This window comes from Eptatretus burgeri, chromosome 9 (genome assembly GCF_056783735.1).
Source record: "Eptatretus burgeri isolate ZD-2024b chromosome 9, Ebu_testis_v1, whole genome shotgun sequence".
Lineage (NCBI taxonomy): Eukaryota > Metazoa > Chordata > Myxini > Myxiniformes > Myxinidae > Eptatretus > Eptatretus burgeri.
In genome coordinates this window covers 65,579,919-65,592,055 of record NC_140969.1, presented here as the reverse complement: position 1 = coordinate 65,592,055, position 12,137 = coordinate 65,579,919, and the positions used below count along the sequence as shown (strand labels likewise).

The window sequence follows — 12,137 nt, the reverse complement described above, 5'->3', positions numbered from 1 at the left end:
CCATTTCTGGTGTTTACTCCCTCTTCATCCCATCCCTCACTCAACTCTGCTTCGGTGATGGGCCCAAATAGCATCAGTGCCATGTTCTCAAATCCTGCTGTCATTCTTGCTGTCCCTCTGCCTTCAAGGTCAGCAAACTCACCAAACCAAATAAATAAAATAAACCACCTCCTGTCCACAAGAACGCAAAAAAAAAAAAAAAAAAAAAAAAAAAAAAAAAAAAAAAAAAAAAAAAAGACTACCAATGCTAGGCTCACGAGCTTGCTTCCAATTAAAAGCAAAGTCATGGAATCCGTAATTACTTTGGATGTCAAAATTTCTGTTTTCAAATGTACTGATCCATGACCATCAGTTTGGATTCCATCCAGGTCAACTCTCAATTTGCTTCCACACCACTCTCAATGTTTGAAGGCCCTCAATCTAAAGAAGTTAGGACAATCAGAGATATATATATATATATATATATATATACATATATATATATATATATATACACACACATTTGTTGCGGTTCTCAGAACCGCATGCATACAAGAGATAGGTGTACCGAGACAGTTATGCCATTAATATACGTGAAGATAGACCTTCCTTTTGTTTAGTGGGAAGACAAGGGAGTGCATTCTGATGGTCTAATAGGTTATTAAATCATTTTTCCCCTTTTATTTCATCCCCACTCTTTTTCTGAGGCAAAATCTACGACGTGCGCTTTGGGCTGGACTATCGCTTTGAGCTTCCACCGTCTACCCAAAACCAGACATGTGCGGCGAGTCACGTACACTTCAACACCCAGGTGGGTGGGCTGGACAGGCGTCTGCCCGAAACCCGGCCCAGGCTGGCGGACCACGTGAGGGGTCGGGGCCAGTCAGAACGCCGACGTCGGATTCGGCATGGCCCCTCCCCCGAGCTCTATAAAACACGGAGAAGTCCTCCGTGGAAGTGAGTTGTGTTTGGTGTTGGAGTTTTTCACGCGGAGTGTTCCTGCTTCTTGACTCCGCCCACATCCCACCTCGACGGCCCGCCTCCTGCCTGGTCCTGCCTACTGCTCCACCCTCGCCCTCTGGACTCCGCCCTTCTCCACTCAAGCTCCTCCTTCGGAACATGATCTCCACACGTGCGGCTGTGGCCAGAACAACGTGACTATTGTTGGGTACCGCACCACGGAGCATCCCCCCACCCCGAAACGCCCAGGTACCGAAAACTATAACCTCAACTCCCCTCCCTCCCTGGCTGCAAAAGTCCCTTTTCATTGGGGTTTCTTTTTCTGTGTGTCAAAGTGTGCTGGCACCTGTCTGTTAAGTAAGCTGGTAGAAGATCCTTATTGTTGTTACTGTTAATAATCTCACGTCAAGTCTGCACCGTCTGCTTTAGTAAGTTGCTTGTATTATTGTCGCACCCCACACCTCTCTCTCCTCTATCCTCTATCCTCTATCCTCTATCCCTGCATTACATGCCCAATAAATCTTTGTCGTACCACATGCTTTTCCTCGCTTGCTTGTTAATAAATAATTATCTTTTCAAATGTTCCCAGCTCGCCATTGTCTTTTCCCCCATTGGTCCAGCGTGGTCCGAATCCAAGTTTAGCCGGGTCTTTATTCCCAACGATCCGTTCCTTCTAGCCGGTACGTCCTTGGCAGTGTCGCTCAGCTGCATCCGATCCGGTAGAGTGATCTGGTTCGGACAAGGCGTACTGAGGGCGTGGTTCCCCGGTAATTAAACCACGTGGTTAATTAGGTAACCCGATTCCATAGACAGGAGGACCCTAGGTCACGCGGTTGAGTAATTTGCATCCACGGTCGGTTAAGCGATCCACTGCATCACAGAATTATCCATGAGCGACGGCCTACAATTCCGGGGATTCTGGTGGGAATCGACATAGCTTCCCCCACCTAGTGGTCTTCTCACCAGACCCCACAACAATATGTTGGGATCCTGCTTTCAACTCCCCTCTCCCAATGAAGGCTAGAGTTATCCAATGTAGTGTTTTGGGCCCAGTCTTGTTCCTCAAGTGTAGCAATGACCTCTGATGCCATGGAAAACCCTCTTCCTTTTTGCAAACCACTTCAGTGTCAGTACCCTCATCTCCATGATAGGCACATGGTAACGGCATCTCTATTGATTAAAGACTCGTCTGAGAAATGGAACAGGTCCTTCAATCATGGAAAAAATCTCAGTCTTACCCTTTCGCTCCAGATGGATCGGAAAACGAACCCGCCTATCAATTTCCTTGGTCATCAACTGAACGAGGTCGAGTCTCAAACTTCTTGGCTTCACTATTCAGCTGGGATGACCACAAAGCCAGCCTCACACTGGGCATCTTCCATTGATCAAAGTCTTTCCTTCAAAAATCACAGCTCAGTCTACAAAGCCCTTGGTCCATAGCTCAATGACATACTGCTCCGCTTTGGGCTGGCACTCCACCATCACATTCATCTCTCCTGGATTGATCCTGTGGAATTCAAAGCACTCATTATTGGAATCTTCCACAATGAGGCCAAAGCACCAGGTGTGTTGCTTTCACATCACAGGCAGGTTGGTGGTCTGTCATTTACAGCCTCTTCTCCAATGTTGCTCTTTTTGCTCTGTACTCCAACACTTCCAGCAACCACTCATGGTTAAACTTCCAAAATCCAGGATGACTGCCCACTTCAACTATTTCTCACTTCTCCTGTCAATGGAATCATCTTCCAAAGGATGTTCATTCTTCTTCGGGGCTTTATGGTAATAATGCACCGCAATCTCTCATCATCAATTCTGACCCATGATCTTGATTTACCCCCCATTAACCTTTCCTAACCCAACCATATGACTTGTGAGTTTGTGTTTACCAGAAACACCCATTCCCTTTGGGAGTAACTCATGCCCCACCCCCCCCCCCCAATCACAAGGGTACAATGAGGGTCAGGTAGATTGCGAAGAGTTCACAGGCGTTGAATCCCTTGGGTTCTACAAACACATATACAAAATATGGTGGAGATCAGGCCAGCCCTATTTCCCACCCTCCGTTCCCCCACAGGATTTTCAGATGTACATACATAATTGCAATATTTAATATAGCAGGATATCCCCTCACCCCCACCTGTTTTTCTGTTCAACCCACTGTCAGATATACTTTGCTCTTCCATGAGCCTCATTCTTATAAAGAAAAAAACCCCTCAATTTAAAAACAAGAAAATAAAGGGTGGAATGAGCAAACAACAACAAAAGCAAACTGAAGGTAAGAGGTTTCAGTGAGGTCTGGTTAATGAGGTGGAAAGGATCAGAGGTAGTGATGTGGGATGACTTTTTGAATGAATGAGGAAGATGGAACACCTTTGGCTGGCAAGTCAGAAGGAACAGGTTTGCAATTATTGCATCAAAAGGTGAAAGCATGCACACAAAAAGATGTACAAATGTCACAAACGGATCTGGATACAGGTTGTCATACCTTCATCACGCACATTCCCAGCAACTTCAGAAAACTCCGTGAAGAACCCATCAAGCCGGCTTGCGTGCTTCAGAAAGTGAGGCCGCAACACTTGGTTGTAGATCACGTTCGCACCATTCCAGCTTACCGGTGCCATGCACCACAGCAAGAAGGCACACTGATAATTAAAATAAAACAGCTATAATGCTTCCATCGTTTTATTTATTATTATTGTTATTATTATTATTCAGGAATGGGGGTGGGTGTGTTGACATCACAGTAAGAATGCCATTTTACACAAACATTTCATTAAGCACCAATATCATCACTTTGCATGTACATCCCCTGCCCACTGCAGAATTCACAAGCTTCCAAAAGTTTTCAGCAGGAAATACAACACAGTTGGTTTGCCATAGCTTTTCCAGAAAATCACCATGGCAGGAATTATGATTTTTCTTTTTTTTTAATGTTGAAGGCTCCAGTCACAGACTAAATAGTCCTTATCGAGGCCAGGCCTTAAAGAAAAATAAAAGAGAATGTAAAGTGAGGAGTGAAAATGAGTGAGGAAGTGTGATTGTTTGCAAGAAAAATAAAGCTAGCCCAGTAGCTATAGTTTGAGTGAGAAAGAAAGACCAGCAATCCTGACACGGGGAGTGTAAGATGGTTCCGGGCACCACTTTAACGCTCCCAAGTCAGAACGGTAGTACTACCCTGAGCGGTTGCTGTCTACAACCTAGTACCTTAAAAAAAAAAAAAAAAAAAAAAAAAAAAACTGGTCTAACCAGATGGGTGTTTTTTTTTTGGAGACACAATCTTCTTACTGGATGGCTCTTGGCTCCCGAAAGGAGCTCATCCACACTTTAGCAGGTATTGTTATTACACCAAGGCTCCAGTACACATGGTGTGCTCTCTCAAAGGCTGTGCAGTGGGATCTTTAGCATCGACAAGTGTATGCTGGCCAGCTCAGTGCCCCATTCCCCCTTGGTCCTCTTTGCAAAGCAATGCAAAACTAGAACGGCACTCGTGGAGACCAATCTCATCTCACGTGCTCATTCTGAACAAAAATACCATCGTTAACTGAACACACCACTATTATGGCCCAGATACCAGTTTCATCCATGCACCCCGTCAGTTTCTTGGCATTGGTTATGAACGTCACAAATTTAATTATTCACTCACATACGATCATAGATCAGATAAAAGTAGTTAGATTTATTTTCATTGAAAATGACATCCCAATTTTTTCCCTTTAATCCAATATGGCTGCCATACCATGTAACATAGCCTATGACATCAGAGTTAGCAATAAAATATTAAACATCGGAGGTACTCCCCATGGAAAACGTTTCGTACCGCTCAGACAAGCCCTTGCAGAAAAAAAAAAACATTTTTGGACAAGGATTTCAATTCCACCAATTATGGATGTAATAACACTTCACCGATGTAATCATCATCACCCTATATACCCCATGGGGAGTTGATAACATGTGCCAAAAACCTTTAAAAAAATAAAAATAAAAATTCTTAAGTGGTTTCAGAGAAAATGTCAACTTTTTCCTTCAATCCAATGTGAACCACAATGTCAAAGTCAACAATAAAATATTATCCATGAGGAGTCCATCCTATGTTTAAAGTTTCGAATCGATTGGACAAGCAATTGCAGAGAAAAATTTTAAAGCATAATAAGCTACATATACAAATATATATATATATATATATATATATATATATATATATATATATATATATATATATATATATATATATATATATATATATATATATACACACACACAGACACAGAAACAGACACACACACAGACACAGACACAGACACAGACACAGACACAGACACAGACACAGACACAGACACAGACACAGACACAGACACAGACACAGACACAGACACAGACACAGACACAGACACAGACACAGACACAGACACAGACACAGACACAGACACAGACACAGACACAGACACAGACACAGACACAGACACAGACACAGACACAGACACAGACACAGACACAGACACAGACACAGACACAGTCACAGACACAGACACAGACACAGACACAGACACAGACACAGACACAGACACAGACACAGACACAGACACAGACACAGACACAGACACAGACACAGACACAGACACAGACACAGACACAGACACAGACACAGTCACAGACAGAGACACAGACACAGACACAGACACAGACACAGACACAGACACAGACACAGACACAGACACAGACACAGACACAGACACAGACACAGACACAGACCACAGACCACAGACCACAGACCACAGACCACAGACCACAGACCACAGACCACAGACCACAGACCACAGACCACAGACCACAGACCACAGACCACAGACCACAGAGATTTTTGCAGTTGGGAAGGGAGGAAGAGGATATCAATCTGCTGGAAGCTTTGTTGGATTTCCTTTTTAAAGACATATCTGCTTGGTCAGCCATTACTGAAGACTGCATACCTTTCCAAAGTAGTAGAAGGGAAACCAGAAGAGCAGTATGTCAGAAAAGAACTCGCCAAAAGAGAAAAAGGCATAGACCACCCAGTAGGTCAGCCATTGAGTGTCATCATCTTTAATGTTGCTCTCTATCGCTTTAACCCTGTCAACGGGAAGAGCTACCATTTACCACAATGTTGTGCATTCCCTCAAATAAAATTTTAATACATTACATAACTCAAACAATTCCTCCTCCAGGTAAAGCAAACAACTACAAGTCTATGAGCATGAAATCAAAGAAATGGTGGGGAGAACAAAAATGACAAATGTGGCAAGTAGGAGGACGTACTTACGAGCAATAAGCAGGATACAGGAAACCAATGAAACTACAAAGCAAAGGTGCTCCATAGCCGAACAGCAGGTACAGGAAAAGTACCACTATTATTCCTGTGGAAGTGCACACATCACCCACATAATGCAATCAAAACATTTTACAATGCAATTCACTGATGTAATGGACCTCAAAAACACCACTCCCAAGAGGTATCCTTAAATTCCAAAATATACATTGATCCAGTTCGTGCAGAAGGTAGTTCGAAAGATAGAAGTGGAGTCAACTTCCTTTGAACTCAATATTCGCAACTGCCGGCATAACAAGTGACCAGACGACAAGTTTGCACCATTCGTCTACGGTACGAAAGACAGGCCAAGTGACCTCACACTCTTGATGCTGTGCTTATGACAACTGACAATTCGAACAATGGACATTTTGCATTTGTCAATGATCATTTCATTCTTCTATCAACAATGGCACTCGGAGTGCATACCTCCACCAGGCTGAACAGTTTACATTTTGTATCCCACCGATGAGCCGGATATGGATCCAGACCGAAATCAATAACTAATCGGTTTGTTCTTGCGACCAACCAAGTCATCCGCGAAGTTGTCCCAACTCAGCTGTAACCGAGTTATCGTGCCGTGTATCGTTTTTGGTGCTCTCAATTGTGAAGAATCACCCAAATTCTAGTGTCCGGATCTTCACCAAAACTTAATCAATTAGTCCTCGTCACACACCCAACCTGATCAACAAATTGCATCCGAATCCATCCACAACTTTTTGAGATACCTATTCACAAACAGACACAGACAAACAAACAGGGGTGAAAACAACCTCCATCCACCTTTGGTGGTATAGGTAACTGCATCGCAATCTCCTTCCTTATTCTTATGATCTCACCAGTCTCGTACAAAACATAGGGGCAATACCCCTGGGCGCTCACCTAGTAGCAGCTGGATAAGATAACCAGAGAACTACTGGTAGGCATGATAACCCACAAGATATGTAATGGAGAAGAAAGTAAATACCTATGTTTTTTGTTTTTCATGGCATGAACAAACTTTGGTACATCACAGGTGATGAAGGTTGTGAAGTTTCATTAGAATTGCATGTGTAGTTTGAGAAGTTACAAGTATTTGAGGACGGACGGACGGTCGGACAGACTGAAGACGCACCATCCCATAAGCTCCCCAGAATGACATTCCATGCGAGATAAAAACCAGAATAACACTTAAAACAAACAAACATAATGCACCAATTATGTTGCAGGGAACAGTAATCAAGGTTGGTAAAGGACAGTTTCCTTATTTCAGTGAATCAAGACCAAATCAGATGCATCCTGTTTTGCTCACACAAGTACAGTGCAAAATTGTATTTGCAATAACTTTATAGCATACAGCAAGTACTCATTGATTGCAAGGGTTGCATTCCTGCAAAACTGCATTAAATGAAACATTTTCCCATACAAGCCCATGTTGTTGGGGGGGGGGGGGGGGTGTCTGGGAATTTTGAATACATCACACAAATAAATATATACCAAACATTTAATATTATAAACGATGAATAACAAAGTTTGTACTCAGAGTAGTGTCACTTTATTCAACTGAGGCTGTTGATTGTGGTGGGAAAGTCACTTACAGAGGAGCATAATCATCTGCCTCTTCACTCAACACCATGACGTCATTCTTCACGAGCGGGAATCATGCAGCTTGTGGAAAGATGCAGTTGGTGATGAATCTTTCAGCTTGAAAAATGCATGCAGAGTGGGCTGGATGGCTTTTTTCTTTGCTGCATAAAGTTCCTTGTAGTAATGAAGGGTCATTAACAGCACAGCTAAATTAATGCTTCTTTCAATATTTGGATCATGTTCAATAAATTATGGCCTGCTAAAACTTGCTGAGGTTTTTTTTCATGACCAGCTGCTTGAATCGAGGAATCACAGCATATTCTTCCTCTTCGGCCTGCTGCTGTTCAAACTCTACAAGATCCTCATTGCTTAAGGATTCTGAATGAGACGAGCAAGTCCCCCAAGTCCTCTTCAAAATCAGCCTGTTTTACCAGGTCAACAATTTGGCTCGTCATCAGCACAAGCAAACTCCGTGAAATTATGGACACTTTCTTCCACACGGCGTTCATCGTCGAAGCACTCACCTTCACCCTCAAATCCTTAACATTTTCCAAAGCCATTTTTTTAATGTTGAATGCTCATCAAAACTCCTCGATTGATGCGTTGTCATCACCACAAGTTTCCTTCAACAACTGCTGCATGGAAGGCTTAAAACATAATCGGCTTTAAAAGCAGCATCAACTCCCTGATCCATGGGCTGCAAAAGTGAGGTAGTATTTGGTGGCAAAAATACTACCTGCACATTTTAACACCAACCTTCCATCTGCTGAGGATGCACAGTTGCATCATCTACAAGCAGCAAAGATTTGTCAAGGTTGTTCTCCATGGAGTACTCCTCAATGTGGTTGGAGAAGTAATTGATCATGTAATCCTGTGTCAATGTCCCAATTATAATTATCCAAGCCTTCGGATTTGACCGCCATATTACAAGAAGCTGTGGCTTGAGGGAGTCCTTTAGCGCTCACGTGGTTTCAGCATTGGAAACAAGCGGCTTGAGTTTTACATCCCTTTCCTGCATTTCCACCGAGTAACAAGGTCAGCCTGTCCTTTGATGCTTCAAAGCCTGGGGCAGTCTTTTCTTCTGATGTATGCGTGGGCATGGATCCTTTTCCAAAATAGTCGAGTTTCATCGATATTGTGCACTTATTTCGGTGAGTATTACCTTCAGGTTGTGGAAGCTGGCGCAATGCCGAAACATCATGCACCAGCCCCAGCTCGCAGAGCCATGACGGTCTCTGCACCTTCACCTTCCTATTTATTCTTTAAATTATTCCACAAACTATGGGCCTTTTCTTGGATCACAGCAAGATATAAAAAAGCATGTGCCGTTTAGTTTGATCTTCAATCCATGCACTTAATAATCACTCATTTTCTGCATGGCACCGTCTCTTCTCTGGTTAGTCTCATGGCACTAAAACTTGTCTGATATTTCCTTTATTTTTGCTGAACTTTTCACGATCGAACGCATAGTCTGTGCAGCCGATTTCCATTGGACATTCCCCACACTCATGCCTTTTAATTGCATTCATTTGCACCTCAAATGTAACCTCTTCATGGTTTCCCCAAGATGAGGTGTGATCGGCAAAGGACTGGAGGGTCTTTTCATTCATTATAGAGGGTTTGGGCCGTTTCAAAAGGAACCTAAACCTCCATCACCGAGTGTCATCCACACTGCAAGCATGGAAAAAAAATAGCATACAATACATGTGAAGTAGAGTTTAAAAATGTACTAATGCACATCCTAGGTGGTTGTTTCAGGAACGTGGTTTGAAAGTTTTTTTTGGGGGGGGGGGAGGGGGGTTATTTATTTATTTATTTGCGATAAATAGGGAGTCGCAGTACTGCATGTGCAGGTAGAGGACAAAAGAAAAATTGCAAACACCTTGGTAATCAAATTAAAGACCAATTCCCAAGAAAACCAAGAATAAAGATCAATTCCACCAAAGTCCCAATAAGGAAGCCAGACATAACAAACATAAAGGTTGTGGGGGTAAATGGAGCAATTTCATTGGAAAGTTAGGATTGAATAGAGATGTTTGGTCCGTGGACGTGTCGGAGACATCTCAATGTAAATCAAGTAAGGAAACTGTGAGCTTAAGTGTTACTTGTCACCACACGGAAGGGAGGGGGAGTGGGGGGGGGGGTGGAGCTGTTTTAATTAGATAGGGATTAAGACTAATTTCCTCAAGTATGCAACTGCCCTGTGACCTTTCCCTACACTTTTGCCTTTACAAGCCAGCCATGAAGGAGTTGCATTTTTATAGCAACCATAACAAGCAAGCAAAACTGACAAGCAGGCAGAAGTTCCACTTTCCCGGGTTTCGTGCCAGCAAGCCACGCCTGGAGGAGAGAAGCCAGGAGTTTTTTTGGTTTAGTTTGGGGTGCGAGGGACATGATCAAGAGAGAAAGGAGCTAAGAGATGGCCTGTAAGAACAGGGCATTGCGGCTGGCTTTCCTTTGATGCATGAAGACGGCATGATTCTCGTATTTGTGCTGAGGCTAATTGGCTCACATAGTGGAGCAAGATGCTGGCCATTGACTCTTGGCTGATCATAAAAGACAGACCTTGAAGCCTCATGTATACCACCGAAGAGATGGTGCCATTCTGCAAGCACAATCGACGAGAAACCGCATGACGGTTGGCGAGCCCTGGTGTTGAATATCGCCTCACAAACGTTTCCCGCCCAAAGCAGCTCAGCACCATTTTGGGCGCATCTTCCCACGCGGGATGAAGCAGCTCAATCGCCAAGTTCAATAGAGACCATCTCTGGACAAAGCTAAGTGCCAGAATAAATGGACGATTTGCTTTTCTTTTGTTTTCCCCTTGTCTGTATTTAAGTCTGTCAATGCACCTCAACTTTAGGCTTTAATTAATCTCAAGTTTATTATTACATTTTGCATTATACCCTTGTAAATATTTCCATTTTCATTAAATCCGTTTATTTCAAGTTGCTGTGTCTATGTATAAACCCCTTGTGCTGTGTGCCATCCGTTCCATCACTCCACCAGTGCCACCGCCCTGCCTCTCCCACACGATAATTTGAGGATCACGTGTCCACCTCTTTACATTAAAAGATTTACATTAAAAGATTACAATATTAAATGTAAAGATTTACCTCTTTACATTTAATATTGAAATTTTTAACTAAAACCACCTGATGCTCAGAGATATCATCTTCAAGCGCCTTATGATTGTGCTATTGTTACGGAGTTGGAAGTCTTTTGCACACAGACAGTCAGCGGTCCCCGTAGCTCAGTTATCTCGACAAGTATGCGTTTATAGTTGGGGTCCCTTCTCTATGTTTAATGGGTGATTAAGTGTATGTGCACTGCGCGTTCTTTTTTATATCCAACAACACTACCACCTGCTTCGTTCCGCCACCCAACCAAACCTTCGCGCACCGACTCCATTGCCCACGTGTTTTTGGCTGAAGGCGTGGGCGGAGCCTCCATCGCCTCAGATCAAGGCTCCGCTCCGAAGGGCATGGAGCGTTTCCTCCAGCCAATGGGAAGCCAGAATACCAGTACTCGCTTCGGCAGTACATATGCAAAAATTGAAACAAATACAGAGCCTCTTCAGGGGGCGGGCCACCGAGACGCCCGACACACCCCCGTCCAATGAGGAGGTGAGTTACCTCAGGACGGACCCCTCCCACCTCACGTGAGGAATGAATGAGTGGGGTTATCCAGCTGGCAAAAAGAAGCCTCATCGCCTTGTTTTGCCTGCTGGCATTCTCGTCTTGCCCGCAAGTGCTCCTCTCGTCTGGTCCGTTCTCGTGCTGGCTGGCGTCTGTTGTGTCATTCCCGGTTCCTGGTGCTTGGCGTGGCGACGAAGGTGTGGGTTCGAGTCCCCCCCCCCCCCGAACCAGCTCGTCTCGACCAGACCACACGAAGCAAAAAAGGTACCCGACCGAACTCTTACCCTCAGCTCGCCTTCCCTCCCGAGCTGAAGGGTCAAATAAAGGCCAACTGGCCTCATTTCGTGCATGTGTACGTGTACGGCGCCCGTCCTGTAAGTAGAGACCAAGTGCCTGTGTTCATTGTAAATTGCATTTATTTTATTTGGATAACTCTGCTCTGTGTCTCTCTCCCAATTGTAAATAAATATCTGTTAAATGTTCCAGTTCATTGCCTGTCGTTTCTACCATTGACCCAGCACGATGCGGGCTTGAGAAATAGTGGCCATTTGGGCCGTAAGTTGTCATTGGGACCAGCGCGGCTCTGGTAACACCAGACCAGAGTCGGTACATGCGACTCAGTTCGGACAGAGTCAGCTGAGGGTGTGGCTTCCCCG

At 44.0% G+C, this 12,137-nt stretch overlaps 1 protein-coding gene and 1 long non-coding RNA gene across 2 annotated transcripts in view; one reads left to right on the top strand and one right to left on the bottom strand.

The window, feature by feature from the left end:
• Positions 1 to 12,137, top strand: part of LOC147020247 (uncharacterized) — a 59,376-nt gene that overhangs the window by 10,784 nt on the left and 36,455 nt on the right. The window lies entirely within an intron of this gene.
• LOC147020248 (receptor expression-enhancing protein 6-like) overlaps positions 1 to 12,137 on the bottom strand; it is a 28,553-nt gene that overhangs the window by 1,347 nt on the left and 15,069 nt on the right. The window contains exons 2-4 of the mRNA XM_085895475.1: positions 6,233 to 6,326; positions 5,904 to 6,042; positions 3,425 to 3,581 (exon numbers count right to left, since the gene is read on the bottom strand). Coding sequence (XP_085751601.1) covers positions 3,425 to 3,581; positions 5,904 to 6,042; positions 6,233 to 6,326 — 390 coding nt within the window. The remainder of the gene's footprint in view (positions 1 to 3,424; positions 3,582 to 5,903; positions 6,043 to 6,232; positions 6,327 to 12,137) is intronic.